Raw genomic sequence first — 21,383 nt, 5'->3', positions numbered from 1 at the left:
AGAGAGAGAGAGAGAGAGAGAATGGGACAGATTCTGGTCTTGGCTTTTGGCTGTAACTGAAGGCAGGTTGTGACAGAGATGGTGGGAGTTCAGGAGGATGGCAGGACTGACTGCAGCCACCCAACACAAACGTTCTGCTTTGCAGCGTTGGAATGTTTTGCCTGCTGCTCTATGTATGTAAATATAAACACAGAGCCTTGCTGTTACCATAAATGTAATGGGGAGTAAGAGCGTGATCTGGTATGGGCCAGCAGAGCAGTAGCAGCAGACAGTCCTGCAGCTGTCATGATTCATTTGCACACTGGGAAAACCAGGCCATGCGCTCAGGTCTTACCCCTCTCGTCACCCATGCTGCCAGCACCAATCACACACACATACTGTACACTGAGACATTTGCTCATAATGTGCTGACACGTACGAGCACACACGCAGATACGCATGCTTTAAGTGCAATGCAAAATTATGGTGCAAATGAGAACAGCCTACATGCTGTGACTGTGTGTGCACCTGTTTGCCCCTATTGGGTTTGTGTGTCATGTCCTCTGCATGATCAGAAAAGTGCAGCTTTGTCTCGGAGGACATCATGGCAGACTTGATTCCCAATCACAGCAGATGAGCATCCAGCTCTATCAGATTGACGGGCAGATAGTGGACACCTCCACCCAGCCCCGGCTGCTTCCCCATTGGCTCCAATCGCGAGGGGTTATTTTAGATGGATGCTGTAGTAAGCACAGGCTTTCCGAAGAAGTGGAGCAGGCTGGTTGTGAAGAGTGAGTCAGAGCTTGTATCGGCCCTTTGCCCATCTGCACATCCCCCTCAGTGGTGTCATCACAGACGCATCCCCCGACACCCCCCTCCCCCTTCTCCATCTGATATTACCCCCTTCTTCTGGAGATATGTCAGTACTGTACATAGCTCCCCTGCATCCTTGTCTCTGTCCACATTGGACTCAATAAGAGATAAAACCTCTGTTTAAATATGCGTGTTTGCTGTAAACATACGTGTGTGCAGTGGTGACAGTGTGCTTGATAACAAGCAGCTCCCCTCTGATGGTCCTTTTGGGCCTGCAGTTGTTAGATATACACAACAATGCTTCTAGTTAGGCTGCTTTGTTCAGGCAAAGCCTGTGTATACAGAAGCCTGTGGACTGCAGCAGCAGGTGAGCTAATCAGTAACTTTATGTATCTCACACGCAAGCACAAACACAAAACCTTTGACTGGTCAGCGCAAGAATTCAGTCATCAATGACGAGGAATGCTTTGACCTTTGGTTGCCTTTTTTAAAAGCGACAAAAGCAAAGGGGAATTTAAAATAAAAGTAATCACAGCAGATTCCACTCAGTACTCGTCTTAGGTGTTAATCATTCATCGCTCCAATTTTATTCTTAGTCACAGTGAGAGGCATGAAATATCTTAAACTGTCTATCACCTTAGCAGTGAATACATTTTTCCCTATGTCAAATTAGAAGAAAATAGCAGGCCATGAAGAAGAGGCAGCCACAGAAAATCTATGGCTGAAAAGGGAGACGTAGATAAAGCAGCGTTTTAATTTTATCAGTATACGCCTCTATACATAAGCTGATGTGATCCATTCGGGGGAAAGGGAGAGATAAAGTGCTGCGAGAGGTAGTGTCTGTCTGTGGAAAATGGCGTCCATCTGCAGTGTCCACCATTAATCAGCCAAGCAGAGCCAATTACTGGGCTGAGTCCAGGGCAGCATGACCCGCTGAACCCCACAGCCCAGATATCCATTCACAGCTTTAGGATTGAGCTGCGACAGCCTCAGCCAAAACACTGAAGCAGACAGGGAAAATATAGCCGTAGGAGAGGGGGGTGGGGGGTTTTTGAATTAGAGAAAATCTTCGCAGGAGAAATGGCTGGGCAGAGAAAGGGTTTTCACCGCTCTATAACTGTTTACATTCCTGGCATGGATGAAAAGGCAAAGGGGGGAAGGGAGGGGAGGCAGGTCTTGTGATAGAGAGGGAGGACTTGATCCTTGCATTCAAATCTGTAGGAATTCACTCCTATTTTCCTTGAAAATGGCCTGGCGGGCCACATCCTATGGACAGAAACACACACATGCATACTGCTCCTTCAGAGAGAGGCACCAACTGTAAGATAATAAAAAGACGTCGGCCTTATTGTATGTGTCCAATTATTCCACAGTAGTCGGGTCACAGACTTTGGGGGCATCAAATCAAAGGCCTGAAAGTCAGTTCATGAGCTCCTCAGTTTGTTTACACTCCGACAAATTAGTAAGGAGCTTCTGGGAATCTGTCTGTCTAGTCTCCAGAGGGCCCGGCTGACAGACAGGAATGCTGGTGTGCTGTATTGGAGGGTGGGAGGGGGGGCTGGACCCAAAGCAGCATCAGAGCAGAGACGAGGGGACAGCACGGTGTGAAAGGGGGATCAAACTTGGATAACCTCCATTTCGACACATCCGCCGAGTCCTGATGCTCCAGATGTAACGTGGTTCTGGTTATTCCAGATGTGAGTGAGGGGTGATTTTGGACTCTTCTTGTAGAATTGAGATGATTTGCGAGGGAGCGTTAGGGTTAAGTGTTAAGTCTTGCCTTGCTGGTGATGATGGGCAGAGAGCGTTTGTGACAGCCCGAAGAGGAGCTGTTTCCCATCACAGCACACAAGAATGAGATAGGGAACACCAGGCCCCGAACACAGGAGCTTCTAAAATTGTAGCCCCCTCTCTCAGAGTAACGCTGAGCAGAGATGTGCCACACCATGTTCACAGTCAACATCTCATCTTCCATGTCGCTGGTGAGGAGGCTGCCTGAACGCACTGTTAGGAAATGCTCTTTCAGAAGCAAGCACCCGTTCCGGATCCTAAGGTAATCATGGAGATCTGTGTGCCTCGTTGAGCTGGGATGAAAAGCTCAAGATGGAAGGCAAGGTTATTTTAAGCTTGACTTGTTTGAAGGCAACTCAGTTGTTTTATCATATTTAAAAGGCATTTGCCACTTTTGCCATTTTTCTATTTTAGTTTTTCATCTCTGGTGCTAAAAACATCTGAAAGGATTTGGAAAACAGCAGGAACATAATGGAGCAAATGTTTTTAAGCTTCGTCAGTACAATCGTATTGAATCTGTCCCTAATTCTGCCTTGTTTACTCTGCCTCTTACTTATAAGGAATCCTGCAGACAGATGTTGCTAGGGATCTATCTTATTTAGCGGTCTTACAAAATACTCTGCCTATAAGTTCACTTAATTTCAAATGAATACAGTTTAACAGTCTGGTTAAACTTTCTTAAGTCTTTCTGTGGGCACCGATATACTATTCAGGACTTTCCTTAATTTCTGTAAGTGGAGTAATCAACACTTTTTCCAGTCAGTCATGGGTATGATCCTGAAAGTCTGGAATGCTGCATCGGCTGCCATCGATGGGAAAATGGTCTTAACGGCAAGTTAGAGCGCAGCCATTAGGGACTGAGTAGGAATTGTTCCTGTAGACCGCAGGCTGAGTACTGCGAGAGAAGACCACTAATGGGAACCATGCAGTGTTTTCTGTCAAGAGAGGAAACTGTGTGTGTCTATGGCTTATGTGCATGCATGCATGTATGTTTATGTGTGCATTTGTATATAAAGTGTGTGTGTGTGTGTGTGTGTGTTCATGTGTATGTGTGAGGCCAACGTTGGGCTTCCTAGAGTGTGTAGTGTGTTCTCAGAGGGCTTTTGCTGGACCATAGCAGCGGTTTGGCCTCTCTAGCATCTTAAAACTGAGGCAGTCTGAATAGCCTGCTGGAGGATGAGTCATAGTGGCTAAAGCTAAAGCAGAGCTTCAGCGGGTCTGTCGAGCAGGAGGTGGCTCATTGTGTCTGCGTACATTAATATGAGTGGGTGTTTAAATGTGTACACGTGTACATTTCCAGGAGATTGCCGTGCAAAACAGAAACTTCTATAACCAGTTAATAACTCTGCTTGTTTTATTGCATTCATTGTATATATTGCAGAACTGCTTGCAGTGTTATCTTTATTAGCACCATGATTAGTACATGATTATTACCTAGTTAATCAATGTATTCTACTGGTGAGTGGTCATGTAGATTAATCATTTAAATGCTCTATTTAAAGCATTCGCTTTCAAATATATACAGAGTGGATCTACAAGAAAAGATCTGCAGGCCTGCTGCTTGCAGCTGCCTAAACTGAATGCACTCGACATTTTGGAATCATACACAATGTAAACCAATAGAAGATGGCTGTTGTCTGAAACAGCCTCTGTGCGCGGTTCTGTTTATGCTCTTTCTATTTCAGTTTTGGTCATATCTCTTTCTCTCTCTCTCTGCCCATCTCTTCTGTGCTCTCAGTCCTGCCCTTCACCCTGACGCTGTCACTCTGTTTGGCAGGGAGCCAAGGAAGGTGTTGCTGCACAAGGGCTCCACAGGCCTGGGCTTTAACATCGTTGGCGGGGAGGACGGAGAAGGCATCTTCGTCTCCTTCATCCTGGCAGGAGGGCCGGCTGACCTGAGTGGCGAGCTGAGGAGGGGCGACCGGATTCTCTCGGTCAGTATATCTCAACCTCGAGCTTTCTGTTTGCCCACATCAACATCTATAACAAGTTTGAGGCAGCTCTCAGAGATTTTCAGCCAACTCCTGTTGTCAGAATAATGATGATAGAATGAAGGTTGCCTCGTGTTTAGAAAGCCAGCAAACATCTGCCCAGCTGAAATGTCCTTGAGCAAGACATTAAATCCATAACAACTCTGTGGGAGCTAAGCTGTGCTCTGTCAGACAAGAGACTTTTGTGAATCAATAAAGTACTCAATAAATTAGATATTTAAATCCCTTGACTTGTATTTCACAACTCTTTCAGGACCCAGCGTTGATTTAAATATATGCCTGCTTTCCACACATTATATGAAAAACACAAGTTATTCAATCTAAGGGTGAATAAATGTCTGTACTGCAGCATGATTGTGTCAACACTAACAGCTAAAAACGGTACTCACTTTTTTAGAAGCTTATTCAAAATCAGCGCTTATCTTTCAGTAAAAGTCAACTTTTCTTTTAGTAAAGGTAAAAAAAAAAATACATATAATCTAAAACATGTTTAATGTCAGGCCTTTACATGGTGAGGGCAGATGTTATCTCCACAGGCTGAAACCATCCAGCTTTGCTCCATCCAGCCAGACTTGTTTCCTCTGCTGATAATCAGACAAGCGGCACACCTTTAGCATCTAATCTGGGTTTTCTTGCTAAAAGATGTTTTGTCTTCCTGGTTTGTTGCAGGTGAATGGAGTGAACCTAAGGAACGCCACACATGAGCAGGCTGCTGCAGCACTGAAGAGAGCTGGACAGACTGTCACCATCATAGCTCAGTACAGGCCTGAAGGTGAGGCCATACTGTCGTGTATCACACATGAATACTTCACGATATTGTGTCAAATGGGTCTTGAACCCACAGTTTTGATGGGATGTATTGGAAAGGGTTATCAATCAAATTACCAAAACCAACTGACAGTGAACCTGGAGTCTGCAGTTGCCCACTTTGCCTGGTTGGTAATCCAGTCTTGTTCTTGAGGCATATTAAAGGGACCCAACACTGATTTTACACGTCAAAATCAGAGGAAAAAGTGTCTAAAATGTCTTCTGTAGCTCTGGAGATAGAAAATGACCCAGGATGTCATCGGGGCTATCTCAACTTGGCCTTAAAAACTATAAACAGAAAACCTGCATTACAAACTAGAGGCAGCAAGTTAAAGGAATAGTTTGATATTTTGGAAAATATTGTCTTTCTTGGCTAAGGTAAATATGAAGGCATCGTTGGCAGCAGGAAACAGGAAACACTAGCCTGGCTCTGTCCAAAGGTAACAAAATCTGCCTTCCAGCACCTCTAAAGCTCACTAATGAACATGTTGTATGTCGTTTTATTTAATTTGTACCAAAACCAAAGTGTAAAAACGACACAATGAGTCACTTTGGAATCTCCACTGGTTGCCTTGCAACCTCACTACGACAACAAGACTCCAGGAAATAGTCTGGCACATGTAAACCCCTGTAAAAGCATGACATGTCGGATTAAACAAACAACATAGCATGTTTTAGATTCATAGGTGGCAGAAGTCTTTTTTTTTAACCATTGGATAGAGCCAGGCTAGCTGTTTCCCCCTGTTTCCAGTCTTTGTGCTAAGCTAAAACAACCAGTAATCATGTACCATGTAGGGTGGTATCAATCTTCTCATCATCTAACTCTCCACCAGAAAGAAAATGAGCACATTTCCCAAAATGTGTGTGTATTCCTTTAAAAGACTGGGCATTTACCAGGCAGTGAAAGTCTAAGGAAAGTTGGTGGGAATTGTGGGAAGTGTAGGATGCAGTGTTTTTGAAGCTCATCAGCTCATACTAGGAAATAAAAAGCAGGATATCCCGGCCTCTGCTGATTTGATTTAGGTCGGATTTTTTTTAAACCCATTTCTCACAAGTGCATCAACTTCAAGAAAGTTGCAATACTAAACATGTAGGAATACCCCTTTAACGCTGCAGATCTACCTGGCCGTGATAAGCTCTGGCTTCAAATGAGGGCAGCGCTCGCTGTAAGACGTATTCAGGTTCCGGGGCGGCACTTGCGTTAGCAGCAGGCTGCCGGAGTGTTGAACCAACTGCAAGGCGGGCAAACCAACCGCTGTTGTCCTTCCTTGTTCAAACCCCGAGCTCCCTTGAGCCGCCGCTGTTAGACCGTGGACACAAACCCGGACAGCGATGTTAAGAAGACACTGAGAAGAGACTGCGAGCTCTACTGCCGGTACGACACCGGGGGAAAAAATTTAAAAAAGGGTTTTAACTGAAGGTGGAGAAGGGAAAACTTCCAACTTTTTATCTGTCTACCAGCCTGTGCGGATGGGGGATGGGCTCGAATACAACAGAGCAGAAGCCGCATGAACTCCCTAATGGCTGGATGAAGAAACTACCGGCTGCGACAGCGAAATAATAGCCGCAGTTTCATTGAATTGAGGTGAGACGAGGAAGGAAGATCGCGGAAAAATATTCACACATTGAAACGGGAACAAACTGAGTCTGTACATTGTAGAACAGGTTTATCTTGACCGCTGCTGTACCGAGGTAGTTAACGTTAGTTGCCCTTCCTAGCTGTAACCTGTTGTTTTACTCCAGTAGTAACGTTACAGTATAAAAACTAAGTATGTCTGCAGGAATTAGCCTCCTCCAAGTGACAACACAGACGTTAAAGTTGAATCAGCTTTTAATTTAATAATAAGTTACCATGGCAGACATGTGATAGCCTCACCCTTACTGTAGTTAATACAACCACTTCTATGGTAAACCCCTGTCATTACCTGGAATCCGCAATTGTTTGGTGTAATGACTTGTTTTTTGTCCTTTCGCAATGTAATACCTACTTGAGGCCAGTTGAAGTAGCTCTATGATGTTATTTATTTACAGCAGGATTGATTCAGGCACCTTAAATCACTGCTTGACTGTTCTTATGTAACCTAAACCTGAAGGTGGGGTCACACAGGTGTGGTCAAACAGGTGTGTGTCAGCTTTGTGGTGGTGATTTAAACAGTGACCTCATCTGTGAAATTACATTTACATTACATCTGTATGTCACTGCCACACACAGACTTTGGACATACAAGTCTCTGGCCACAAGCATTTTCATGCTGACTAGAGCAGAAGTTATTTGTTGGACAGCCTGTTAGTTATTTTCAAATTTTAAAGAGCGTATTTCACAAAATGGCACCACTCTTTCTTTGTATCAGTAAATTGTAGATTGGCTGTGCATTACATTTACGTTGGAAGCTGCATTTTTCTCAGTGTTTTTGTAATTCTTTGCATGTGTACTTGAGCATGCTGCAGTAACGCTATAACAACGATGGAAGGGATATTGTGAGGTTTAGATCTAGGTTGAGGTCTCAGGTTGGGCTATGACAGGAATGTGAAGGGTCATACGTTCTAGCATGCTCCCAATCCTTATGCCTTTCTCTTTCAATAACAAACAAGCCTTAAATGTCCAATAGCTCTCCAAGGTCATTGAAATTGAAGTGGAACGGGATTGGTGAATTGGCACAGAGCTACGCTAAAGGCTGAGATGAGATGAAAACCAACAATATTGCGGTATAGGTTTTCCTTCTGCTACAAAATGCTGATTATAATGCCTCGTTCTTGTCCATGTGAGTTGATGTTGTCTCACATGCCAGACCAATCAGGCAGCATCTTGAATAATGATGTGGTTAGTTGAAGGGAAGCTTTGTTTTCCATACCAAATCGTGCTTTCAGCTCTGCGCCCCCTTTGTAACCCAGTGAAGGACAGTTATCTGTTTGTGTACAATGCTTAACTTCTCTGAACACACGAGTCGAGTTCTGGCAAATGATTGACTTCCTGCATCCCCACTGGTGACCTGAGATCTGTCGCCAGTAAATCTGCTGGCATCCTGAAGCGGTGTGTGACATGTTATTTCGTTTGAGTTTGGTGCAGGAGGAACCCCTAGTGAGCTGTACAAGGTCAGTCAGGGGGAGGAAGTGAAGGGGTGAATGCTAGTTTATGCAGGGCAAACTGCCTGGACAGTATTCTCAGGGGCCGGGGCCGGGACCTGAGCGTCCGCAGACCTCTGATGAAAGGCCAGCGCTGAAGACTACAAGAAGCCCACAGGCTGCAGCAGGAGCCCCCCTGACTCTCACTGGAGCATCACCAAGTCTTTAACTTGCACTCAGTCCGAAGGAAAGGAAGTGAGGGGTGTATAGCCACATGCTGTTTCGCCCCACTATCAAGGATTGTAATTACACTTGCATGTAGGAAATGGAGGGGGGGCCGTGGAGGAAATGTTGAACTCTGTGCGCCCTCACAAAACTCACATCAGTGTGCATTACAGAAGTTTGTAGATACTGCAGCCAGGGTCTACTTGTTCCTCCTGCAGTATATTATTGGGGTTAGTGCCTTCACTGGCTCAACTCTCCCTGAGAACATAACACACTCTCACATTACAAGTACATGCCTGCTGTGTTGCGTAACTGGATCAAAAGAGAAGCGACCGTCCCCCAAAATAAAAAAGCTGTACGACTAATGAGGACACGCAGTGGGAGTGAGAGATACAGAATAGTTCCAGTTTCTATTAGCCGTCTTTTCTTCCTGTGGGTCACTCCTAAAAATATAGGCTAGCTCTTGTGTATTAAGTGCTTTAAGGGACAGAGTCTTAACGTTATTCCCATTTCCGAAAGCATTTAAAAATGTATTAATTGACACAGCACAGATGACTCATTCTTAACCAGGTAAATATGGTTATGTTCTTAAATAAAACAAGTAACACTTAATGTAAGTGTCGTTAGATAATTGGGTGGCCTAACCTATTTCTACTTTATATAAGCATTGGTTGCTGGAAGCTATAGCCCTTTTCATTGATATGAGAATGGGTTAAGATTTGAGTTCTGCATGTTCTATCCAGTACATGTTCTATCGCCTACAAATGGCAAATTGTGCAGAATTATGTTGTGTCTTTTCAGTTTTGTTCGGCCATTTGTTAAATAACGGCAGGCAGAGTGGGAGCAGCAATTTTGAGAGACGGCATTATCTTTTTTTCATTTTTATTTTATGACTCAAATGACTTACAGGTGTTAATTTCTGAGTCAAATAGCTAAATTATATAAGTTCTGCTGCAAAAATAGACCATGTTGACTGTAAAATTTCCATGAAGTAAAAACATAATAGGAGTTTTTTAGTTTGGGTAGCGAGATGACAGGAAATGACAGGAGAAAGAGATGGGGAGTGACATGCAACAAAGGTCCCAGGCTGGTTGCCAACCGAAGACAGCGCAGTTCATGGTCAACGCCTGAGCCTCTCGGCCACAAGGGCACCCTTTTTTTTAGGGGTTTTTAATCATTAATCAGTTAAGGAAACACCCTGTCACAACGCGTTCTATTGAAGTACTGGGAGAATCCTTCCGTTTCTGTGTAACAGGTGTATACTTCCTTTACGGTTTCTTATAATCAGAAATATAAAATTGGTGGAAACTGAAAGTACTTCATCATAAAGGAAGTAAGTGCCACAGATTGATCAGTTGATGTGCTATACGTAGGTGATCGTGTTGCAGAGTTGCCTGCACTCTGATGTCCTCATTATAAACGAGGCGCGGCTGCAATTTATACTATAGTGTATGATTCCCACTCCAACTCCCTACAGAGGCTTAAAGTTGGTTGTAGTTCAGTGCTCTTCCTGCTGCTCTTGTCTACAGTATTTAGATGAATCATTTGGACATTAGGAATGTGAAGAAGCAAAGTGTTTGGCTCTACCACCTGTGCTGCTCATAGTACTATCTCACAGCCAGCCCTTCAGGTTGCTGGTATTGTGAAGCAGGCCATTAAGACTGCTCCCTCTCTTAAGCTTCTCTTTGTCTTGTCCCTCGACCCCTCCTCTCCCAAGCTGCCATTCTCTCGTGTCTCCTGTGCCTGAGAGCCAAGTGGACTAGTCTGAATGGCTGTTTCTGCATGTGCTGCCCCTGTTCTAGGAGTGCTAGGACGTTGCTGTTGGTTACAGGCAGCCAGGCGGTGTCTGGTTACCTCACCTTGCAGCGTCACTCTGTTGTATTGTTAACCCTTTGAGCAGAGACCAGGGTGGAGAGCTGGCACCAGGCCTGGGGCAGGTTCTGTGTTTGCTATGTGTCTCCTGTAGGTTTTGGCGGGGGGTTAGAGTTCAGCGACCTGAAGCTTGTTATTGCACCTGCCCTGAATTTTCTGGGAGCTTGGACTAACTTCGGCTAAATCGTCTTTTGTAGGCATGAGTGTTTGTTTTTTAAGGCTACCTGTAGGCTTGTTCGACAGAATGTGGACTTTGATCTCTTGTTGTTCACGTTACAGGAAATGTTGCCAGCTATGGATGATTAAGCTCTAAGGTAGGAGTCAACCCCTAAAGGCATGGCAGTAAAAGAGATATGTGGAATAAATGTGAACTATATTCTCTCGCCCTCTTTTTATAGGCTAATTATGATCCAGATAGATATGTTGTGTCATTAGAGCAATAATGTACGTTGTAAATGTGATTCTAGTTTGTCGTATACGGCAACATTCCTGAGCAACACGAAACATTAACACTTATTAATTCTAACTGCCATTACTTTAAAATAGTCAAAACATTTAGATATATGGCAAAACTGGTTGCTCACAGTGCTGCTTTTTTGTGGTCCTGACACCTCCTTTGTGTGTTCACATGAGCGACCTAGCCTTCTTGTTTTTCTAGGTGCATCTGCTGGTCTGTTTATCTAGCCGTGTGCTGTGTGGTGCGGTGGCCTAGCTTGTTCCAGCAGCCCGGGCACAGAGCACGCTGTGCACAGCAGGCTAATGAGAGCATTCTTAATGAGGAGGTCCAGGTGGATTCATATATCATCCCCGTGCTCCTGAGCAGCAACTGGATTTACACACCTATGACAAATGGTCATGCATTTGAAATTGTTAGAGGCCTTCCCTTTTTTTAACCACACTAAAGAGCCCATGTTGAACTTAATTAATCTGTATAATTAATTACCTGACATGAGACATTACTGGATGTGTAAGGCAGATCTGTGATAAACCATCTGTTCCTGGGGTCATTAATCAGCCTAAGGATTTGCAGAACCTTTCCTCTATTCACTCCAGCTCACCGCAGCGCTAACTCAGACACTGAGATCTCCAACAATTTTCCAGTAAAACAAGAGCAGGGTCCAAGACGCTTTTGGCCTCTTTTATTTACAATACCACCATATCCTCGGATGTATCAACCTTAAAGCCCAAAGGGGTAGCATATGCGAGGGCCCTGTTTTTGGGGTGCTGTTGACGCAGTTTGTTTTGTTTGTTTCTTCCAATGCAGAGTACAGTCGCTTTGAGTCCAAGATCCACGACCTGAGGGAGCAGATGATGAACAGCAGCATGAGCTCAGGATCAGGCTCCCTGCGCACCAGTGAGAAACGCTCTCTCTACGTCAGGTAAAGCTGGAACACACACACACACACACACACACACACACACACACACACACACACACACACACAGTCATGCTTGCACTCACAACATCAAATTTTAAGATCTGTTGTCAAAATAGCCACTCTTGCATAATAAACCTCTACCTGCCTGTGGGGGGAGAATAAAGCCGGAAAGCACATGTTGTCAAAAGTAGCCACACTGTGAGAGTACAGCAGCGTGACGTATAGCACATACATCATATGATAAAACATGATACTTCACACTGAGCTGTTTGTAGGGTAACATTTAATTTAGGGCATTGGGTTGATACTATTCATCACCATCAAAAAGCTGATGGACAGGCATTCCCTGTTCTTGTGTGTTGCTGTTGATGCCTCGTATGACATTGACTCCACTTTGTGTAATGTAGATTGACAGTGGAGCTTGTCGAAGTGACCTGTGTTATGACACTTTGGGCAGGTTGCCAAACTGGATGGAGGCTCATTTAGGAATTAAAACAGGTGGCATCCTTCTGCTCGCACAAATGCAGCGAGTCACAAAGGACTCGCAGAGGTCAAGGTGAAAGGACTGCGTGATGTAACTCCATAGTCCAAGTGCTCCACCATATTTCTACTGAAGCACTAATGCGCTTCACTTAACCTAAGCCTAATGGCTACATTACTAGATTGCCGAAGTTCAACAATGGACCTTACTTGGATATATCAAAAGTATATATAGGTGTTATCTCATTGGATGCCTGATATAGAGAGATGAGCATTAACAGGTCTGACTCATACCTCTCTTATAGACCAGCTCCTATCCTATGAGGCATGTAGAGCCTAGCCTGCTCCTGTGCGGGTGACTAAGCCCACAGTTATGCTGGAAAAGCTGTCTAGTTAGCCGGCTGATGCAGGAGCCGCCATGTCCTCCCAGCCCAGCCTCAGGAATGTGGAGGCGTTAAGCCCCTAAGGTGTTCTCAAAAAAAAAACAACTGTGTCACATGTGCTCACGCTGTCTCTGAAATATGCTTTATATGTATGTCAAGGTGCTATATAACGTGGTTAAAGATAGGAATTTGACTATCATTCATCAACATATGTTAAAAGTGCACTTGTTTCCCTGTAAAGCACACGAGCAGATAAGCTTCCAGTAGATTGCATCATGACAGTTTCAGCACTACTGTTTACTTATTGCACTTACTGCAGTTTCCGTCGGCAGGAGTACTCCAGCAGAAATCTTTAGGAGAAAATGTTTTTTGGCCACGACATGTCTGTCTACTGGACTATGGTCTGTGGCCTGGAGATATAGGCTTGTAGGTCAAGTTAAGTTTAAACCTGTAAAGCAGGTATTAATAAATGGCAGTGGGTTTACCTGTCTGACAAGATACTGACGCACTCAGACAGACAATAAACAGTGTATGCATGTCATGGAAAGTATGTGGCAACAGCAGTTAGAAATGTCAAGTGGAAACTTATGAATGGCATGCTTTTAATATACGTGTTGTCCTGAATAAGATGTGACAGTATTCTCCACCTCATGTTTGTATGGTTATATAGACACTTACTGTTTCAATACAACATTTGAATGTAGTAAGTGACGTGTCTGAATGTATCAACGATGACTTTCGCCAGATTTTACATTGTCATCTTAATTTCCACATATTCAGTCAAGTCACAGCCCACATGCAAGCAATGTGAAGTGTGAGAAAAGATAACAAAGACCAATAATGTAATGCAGAATATTCATAGCTGCCATTTTGTGCCAAGTGTGGAGTAATTTGATCATGGTGCAAGTGGAATCTCTACACACAAATTCAAGATAAAAGGAAGGGAAGGAGTGTAACCAAAGCCTTTTTTTTTTTTTTTTTGTAGAGCTTTGTTTGACTACGATCGAACGAGGGACAGCTGCCTGCCCAGCCAAGGCCTGAGCTTCTCTTATGGGGATATCCTTCATGTCATAAATGCTTCAGATGATGAGTGGTGGCAGGCAAGGCTGGTCACGCCACATGGAGAGAGTGAGCAGATTGGGGTCATTCCGAGCAAGAAAAGGTACACTCGCTCTTCATTTTTCAGTGTGTTAATGCCAGACAAAGCTAATGTGACTACTACCATTCATGCCCAGCCTAAACTTTATTTCTTTTTTTTTTTTTTCCCCCCAGAGTGGAGAAGAAGGAGCGGGCCAGGTTAAAAACAGTCAAGTTCCACGCCAGGACAGGCATGATTGAGTCTAACAGGGTAAGTGTAGAGGGCCAGCTGCTCCCTGCCCTGGTGCCAGAGAGGCTGTCTTCAGAGCTGCTGCTGGGCTCCCAGGGAGATGGCCTACTTCCCCCTGAGTGTGGGAAAGAGACCAGCACCTGCTCACTGAAGCGAGCACAAAAAGCGCTCATATTACTGTATAGATTACACAGAAGCTCCGTGGAGATGAGAGGTCTCTGTAAACCTCCACAGCCTCGTGCACTCAGTGATATTAAGAAATGTGCACTTACAAAATGTCTGCACGTTTGTCAGAGGCTGATCTGTCAGATGTAATTTGCAGAAGTATAAATCAGCTGTAATGTTGTGTTTATATCATCTATAATGCAAGCAGATTCAGTTGAATGAAAATGGTACATGTTTAAGTTGGTAAACAGAAGCCTGTTTCCTTCATGTTGATATGCCATTCATTTTCACCCATTACCTGCTTCTCATTTTCATTATTTGATGTGTATTGTTTGTTTACCTTTCATTTGTTTTGTTTTTTTGCATGGGTGTTAAGTACCTTCATTGAAACCCATTCTGTTTTTGCTTTCACCCTCTCATTGCCCCCCCACCCCCTTCTCACCCACACATCGACAAGCAGCCAGTCAAAGTAAAGCGCAAAAAAAGCTTCAACCTCTCACGCAAGTTCCCGTTTTACAAGAGCAAGGAGAATATTGTGCAGGAGTTGGTGGAGTCTGAACGTGAGTACCAGCTGTGTGATCAAGGGGGGGGTGGGGTTGTTTTTTTTTTTTCCTCGTCGTTTCCCCTTCATGCTTCGGTTCTGTCACTCAACTTTCATCTTTCCGCTCACCTCCAGGGATGGTTTGTGTGATGGCACCACTCGCATCCCTTTCTCACTGTCCCAGAGAGAGGCCCCACATGCAGAGCCAGCATCAGGCTGGAGATGTGGGGTTCTCTCTGGTGTGTCTGTGCATCTGTCTACGGGCTCCAGAGGAGTGTCAAGCTGTGTGTGCTGCCAGCTGTGTGTGCGCGTGTGTGCATAAGTTCTTGGCTGCATTAACACACGGGCCTTCTAACACTGTGATGCTACTCCTTGTATAAGTCCTGATCAATTCTCCAGTCAGTCACTGACCCACAACAAGAAGAATCTCATTAACTGGACTGAAGCTTTAACACTTAACAGGTCAAAATCCCATTTTAATGGGATTGGGCTTGTGTAATTGAAAGGCCGTGGCTTACTATGAACAAAGTGGGGCTCAGGCTTAATGAGTACAGCACAGCGCCATGTGTCAGTGGGCCTGGCGAGCACTACACAGCACTCCTCTCCCTCTCTGTCCCAACTCTCACTAACCTCTTCTTCTTCCTGTCTGCTCTCTTCTCTTGGTTTCTGCTCTCACCTGTTCGGGACACCTAGGACTTCCCAGGGTTAAGCGATGACTTTTATGGATCAAAGAGTTTGAGTAAGTGTGTGGTTCTACTGTGTCAAGCAGCTTTCTCCTGAGCTCAGAGTAAAAAAAATGCTTTGTCACTGCAGACCCAGCTGGGAATGCTAAAACCACACACATTTAGAGTGACACACACTCAGACTTATGTGCGTGCTCACACGCAACACACACATGCCTACGTAGAGTCACAGTACATATAAAATATGCATTCCCAAGGGAGAGTGAGTAAGCGTTAGACTTATTCTGAATGTCTCATGGGGTCTTTACAATAAATGTTTAGCAGAGTTTTGTCAGATAAGGTCACACAGAGCTGGAGTATATCTGTCACCAGAGCAGGCCTGGTTGGAAACACTTTTTCCCTCCAGTTCCCCTGAGTCAGCCAGCTCCTGCCCCCTCCTGTGGACGGCGTAACGCCTGTGTGTTTTCTTTGTCTTTTCCCTGATATGAGATCCGCTGCCACAGGCACAGATCTAGCAATAGGAAACATTGGCCTGGGAATAGCGGTTCAGTTGGGATATTGTAACAGGAAACACTTAATTTCCTATTGCTTGCACCTAAAACCACATCCCTAATATTGCGAGAGCATGGCTGCCGCACCAAGCAAGACTTCTGCTTTCTTTATCCCCTTTTTTTAATGGTCTAGATGTTGAGAAACAGTGTTATTTTTCTCTAAGGAAAAAGGCAGGTGAAAATAATTTTCACCCATAAGAAGAGAGAAATTTGTTTGAATTTAACTGTGGCTGTACTGCTTTTGAGATTACCTGCAACTCGCTCTCTTATGCCTTTGCAGAATGCCTGACATCCAACACAAGTGACAGTGAAAGCAGTTCGAGTGAGTCACCTTCATTTCTCATGGTCTTTCTGGTCTGTTTTACACTGCCCACATAGATTTACCTGTGAAATGACTGATCTGTAAATTAATATTCCTCTCGGTGTTTTATCAGCCATGATAATTGTATTGTATTTCTTTAAATCAGATCTAAAATGTCTGATTCTTTTTGTGTTTTATTACAGAGGGACAGGAGGACACAATCCTTTCCTATGAGCCAGTCATTCGACAGGAAAGTAAGTGAACAACTTCTGCACAAAAAACATGATGCATAAGTCAATATATTGTATATTTCTACATGTATCCTCAACTGCCGTCTTTGTCTCTAATGCAGTACACTACACGAGGCCTGTGATCATTTTGGGCCCAATGAAGGACAGAGTAAATGATGACCTCATCTCTGAGTTTCCCCACAAGTTTGGCTCTTGTGTACCCCGTGAGTTTACAGCAACAACCCGACCCAGACAGCACACTAAACATAACAGCAGCGACAAAAATACACTTTTTCTATTCCCCTCTGCAGATACGACTCGTCCAAGGCGAGAGAACGAGATGGACGGCCAGGACTACCACTTTGTGGGCTCGCGAGAGCAAATGGAGAAAGACATTCAGGATAATAAATTCATTGAGGCTGGCCAGTTCAATGAGAACCTCTATGGGACGAGCATCTTGTCTGTCAGAACTGTGGCTGAGAGGGTAGGCGCAGAAACTTGGGTTTCTCTCTGGGGTTGGGTTACCAGATTGGGTTTGGTGTATTTGGGGTGTAACCAGAGGCATGTTAGGATGCCTGCTAAATCGGAAAGCAATTTGTAATTAAAGTTCCACCCCCAACTACCAAAATGTGTTACTAATTTTTTGCAGTAGTCATTTTTGCAGCATTACAAGAACCACAATCAATCCTTCATGAATATGTGGCCTAATTATGTGACAAAAATCTAAAAGTTGACAGAACCTATCTCTACCTGTCTACAGGGGAAACACTGCATTCTGGATGTGTCTGGGAATGCCATAAAACGACTGCAGCAAGCACAACTTTATCCGATTGCCATCTTTATTAAACCAAAATCCATTGAAGCCCTAATGTAAGTTTGAGCTTTTTGACACACCGTATCAGAGTAAGTGTGTCTGTGACATTAACCGTAACTTCTTGTCTTTTTTCAGGGAAATGAATAAGAGGCAGACGTACGAGCAGGCCAATAAAGTCTTTGACAAGGCGGTTAAGCTGGAGCAAGACTTTGGAGAGTTTTTCACAGGTTGGTCTCACTGCCCTTTGCTTTGGGTCACTGATAAATATTTGTAGCTCAGAGTTGGGCTGTAAGTAATGATTTTTTAAATCATAGCATAATCTGTCAATTCTTTTCTTGATTAATTGTTTGGTCAATAATGAAGGACCGGCAGTCTAAAACCCAAAGATATTAGACATAAGAAAAAAGAAAAGTAGCAAAACCTTCCAACAGAGAAGCTTGAACCAGATGTTTGGCACTTTTGCTTCAAAAATGACTTCAAACGATTTGAAAAAAGCTGCAAAAAGCAGCTAATTGATTAATTGACTACTCTTTTCAGCTCTAATGTATGAAATGTAATGTCAAGGTAATGTCTTCAAATTCCTTGTTTTGTTCGATCAACGGTCCGAAACTTAAGTATATTAAATTAATTAAAGACATTATATATGTTTGGCATTTTTGCTTGATTTAACAACTGAAAATCAATTATCAGAATTGTTGCCGATTAATTATCTATTGATTTATAGATAAATGTTGTTTCAACTGCAGTTCTGATGCGTCTCAGCAAATGCATCTGCCGCTCTTTGTGTCTCCAGCTATTGTACAGGGTGACTCACTAGAGGAGATCTACAACAAAATCAAGCTAATCATTGAGGAGCAGTCTGGTCCCTACATCTGGATCCCCTCCTCAGAGAAGCTCTGAGCTCCCTGCCGTCCCCTCTGCATCGGTGCAGAGCTCCCCACCTGCCTCCCAGAGACCCCACCCAAGCCCAAATAGCCCCCCTCCTCACCTCCTTTTTGCAGATATGTTTCATATCAAGTTTTAGTGTCATCATTATGTTACTCTCTAAATGAAAAAGAAGTCTTATCACCATTACTGTGACTGTGCACACCCCTGCATGAGTTTCTCAACAAATCCATTCAAGACTGGAAATGCCATTCCAAAGGAATTTGTCAAATGAAAACAAAAGGGAAAAGGAATAAATCCTTTTGTGAACTGGGACTGACTGAAGATCAGAATGTTTTACAGAAAGAGAGGAGTTGGGATTCAAAAAGAAGTTGCAGGGAAACAGAGACTAATCATACCAAGTTGGAACACTTTGTAAATGTTCATCAAATCACATTTAAGAAGACACGCAAGATGAGAAGTGAAGACCAATTAAGGTTTTTTTTTTGTTTTTTTTTCTAAAAAGACTGGATAAAATCAAGCCCTGCTGATGGTACTGTTCAAGGAGTCATCTCTCTTGTTTATAATGACTGAGGAAATTAGTGGAGCCTACAAACTGGTGATCTATTTATCACAAACCAGCTTGCTGTTTGGTCGTCTGCCAGTTGTCTGTGCTGCAGCTGATAAAAGACATCTCGGGAGGCAGATCAAGAGGAAGAAATGCGTCGTGAATCTCTACATTTATATTATGAAATCACAAGATAAATGATAAAATCCCACTGAGATTTTACTACATATTAAAAACTACACATTTTACACTTCACTAGAATTGTCAATTTGGAGGGCTGTTAGATTTCATTTTTTTTTTCTTTCTTTGTGGGATTTTTTGCTTGTGGTTTTTAGCTGCTCTGTGTAAAGGACGGGGGTAGAGAAGTGTAACTGGGCTCTCTGCAAAACACCAAACTGCCTTACATCAAATACAAATTCTGTTTTGTGACTACCTGTTGTCTGTTAGGGAGGCTGCACACAATTGACGAGGAAAAGAGAGGAAACATTCTCATCTTTTCTTACTTTTTTTGTGTCCTCCAACTGCCAGGGGGCCTGACTTGAGTGCAATAGATAAAACAAAGTCTCACCTCTGTGGGCGCCTTTTCTCTCTCCTGTATTTCAACCTTCCTTCCAGTGTAATTAAAGAAGAATTTGGCCATTGAATTACAATTTGGACAGCCAGAGCCTCCTAACTCATGTTGAGCAGCAGACCACCCTATTACACTCTCTGCCTTCCAAGAGGATTCTCTTCTGATTGAATGGTCACATGGTACTGTCCTATCTGCCGCCATGACGGTGGCCTTAAAACGGGTAGAACAAGACAATAATTGTATTGGATGTCCTAACAATTAAAGAGTCAATATAACCTGTTTTGGATTGTCCCCCTGTCCCCCTACCAAAAACAACACTAAAGTTGGGTTTGATTAAACCTATATGCTTTGTGTATCTATAAACGTATGAATTCTTAATGAGTCTGTCGTCGGCAGGTGTTGAACCACTGTGTTGAGCTCTTAAGTGTGTCTGGGGTGAGCTAGACCAGCTCAGGAATCTTAACGTACAGATACCATTTCCCCTGCGACTGAAAGGCCATGTTTGGGCGGTGACACAGAGTCGTTCATAGCTGTCAAATGTGAACAAACAAGTACTAACAGTACTGTCGCTTAGTTAAAGGCGTGTAATCAGGCTGTATTACATGTCTTCTCTTTTTCGTGAGGCCGGGGAGCTTGTTCAAGGCCATTGGTGTGGTAACCTTTTGAGTTGGCGGTATGGCATCACCAGGATTGAAATGACCTGCTCCACCCTCCCATGCAGATCTTGGCACAGTATGTTAATGTGTGCATGTGAGAGAGCACGTCTGAAGAAGGAATACTGTGGTCGCTTTCCTCCTCATCCTTTTGAAGAGTGCAAAGGGATTTTTTTTTTCTTTCTTCTCAGAGAGCCAGACCCAACAGGAAGTGGTAACGTAGACCTCTGGGTCCCCTGCTCTCTCCCACCCACAGAGCACCTGTACCTGCAGGCATTTTCTGAACAGGTGTGCCCACCTGCCAGGCACCACTGCTAAACCAGCTGTCATTACCTGTGTCAAAACCAGAGTTCAGGGAATAACCGAAGGGAACAGAGCCATTTATAAACTGCTTGCAGACTGTTTCAAAGGGTGTGGTAGCTGTACAATGTAAATAAGCCCCCAGCAGATCCCCCTCACCTGTGCTTCATGCATGTGTGAATCAAACTGGGACAAACATGTTTTATAGACCACAAATGTCAGGTAAGTAAAGTTTGAGCTACTCTTGAGATATAATTTCCATACAAATGTGCTGTATTGTTGGTATTTCTCTTCAAATGCCTATTGGAAAACTTAACTAGTCAGTTGGGAATTCAATTCCTGCAAGTAGGGCCTGTCTACATGTGATTTCTTGTGGAACGTGTATGGGTGTATAGATTTAAAAAAAAATATATTGTAAAATAATTAAAAAGAGATGCAGGCAGAAACCTACACAATATCACAGAAACCAGGAGCATTGATCAATACATCATTAGAAGTTTAGAATTGGTCCTCTCTGGTGTATAGTTGAAATACAGCTGACTGTTAACAATGTGTGTGGTATTCATACCTCAGTCAGCCATGTCAAAGCCCAAAGAACTTGATTTCATTTTACTCTTTCCATTGAGGTTGTGGTATATAACGAGATGGAACCTGAATGCCTCTGTGTGTGTATAATTGATGAGGGTCTTTGTTCTGATGAGAGAAATGATGACATATATGCTTTTATTTTTTGGGTGGGGGGGTCAGGGTTCTTGTTTGTACTTTTGGGTGATGATGTTTATGTTATAGCACATCTGTGCAGTAAGTGCTTGCAAACATGAACCCTTTGATTGTACAGTAGTTTCCTTCCTGTCACTGCAGGTGGTACAGCCTATCAGGACACTTGGCCTCATGGTCTTCCCTGTCCTAGTCATGAGGGAACACAGTCCTGCAACTTTTGTTTGGGTTTTATTTTGGGACTTGACAAGAGTTTATTTGTTTGAAAATAAAATACGTGATTCAGTTATGATTTTGACGTGCTTGTTATTCCAC

The 21,383-nt window shown here is 43.6% G+C and overlaps 1 protein-coding gene across 5 annotated transcripts in view; it reads left to right on the top strand.

Annotated features, from left to right (window-relative positions):
- The window catches only part of dlg3 (discs, large homolog 3 (Drosophila)), a 76,059-nt gene extending 54,699 nt beyond the window's left edge, over positions 1–21,360 (top strand). For 3 of the 5 annotated variants that reach the window (XM_070913528.1, XM_070913525.1, XM_070913526.1), the window contains 13 exons: positions 4,361–4,517; positions 5,244–5,346; positions 11,806–11,920; positions 13,769–13,945; positions 14,056–14,131; positions 14,736–14,835; positions 16,331–16,372; positions 16,555–16,605; positions 16,704–16,805; positions 16,893–17,065; positions 17,342–17,451; positions 17,531–17,622; positions 18,189–21,360. In XM_070913528.1, coding sequence (XP_070769629.1) covers positions 4,361–4,517; positions 5,244–5,346; positions 11,806–11,920; positions 13,769–13,945; positions 14,056–14,131; positions 14,736–14,835; positions 16,331–16,372; positions 16,555–16,605; positions 16,704–16,805; positions 16,893–17,065; positions 17,342–17,451; positions 17,531–17,622; positions 18,189–18,295 — 1,405 coding nt within the window. In that variant the 3' untranslated portion in view covers positions 18,296–21,360. Of the gene's footprint in view, positions 1–4,321; positions 4,518–5,243; positions 5,347–6,674; positions 6,967–11,805; positions 11,921–13,768; positions 13,946–14,055; positions 14,132–14,735; positions 14,836–16,330; positions 16,373–16,554; positions 16,606–16,703; positions 16,806–16,892; positions 17,066–17,341; positions 17,452–17,530; positions 17,623–18,188 lie in introns of those variants that run through there. The other 2 variants (XM_070913527.1, XM_070913529.1) reach the window with 2 other exon arrangements.
- Positions 21,361–21,383: the final 23 nt, after the last annotated feature.

Source organism: Enoplosus armatus, chromosome 10, assembly GCF_043641665.1.
Source record: "Enoplosus armatus isolate fEnoArm2 chromosome 10, fEnoArm2.hap1, whole genome shotgun sequence".
Classification (NCBI taxonomy): Eukaryota; Metazoa; Chordata; class Actinopteri; order Centrarchiformes; family Enoplosidae; genus Enoplosus; species Enoplosus armatus.
Note: the sequence above shows the minus strand (reverse complement) of the source record. Positions and strands in the feature narration are given on the sequence as shown.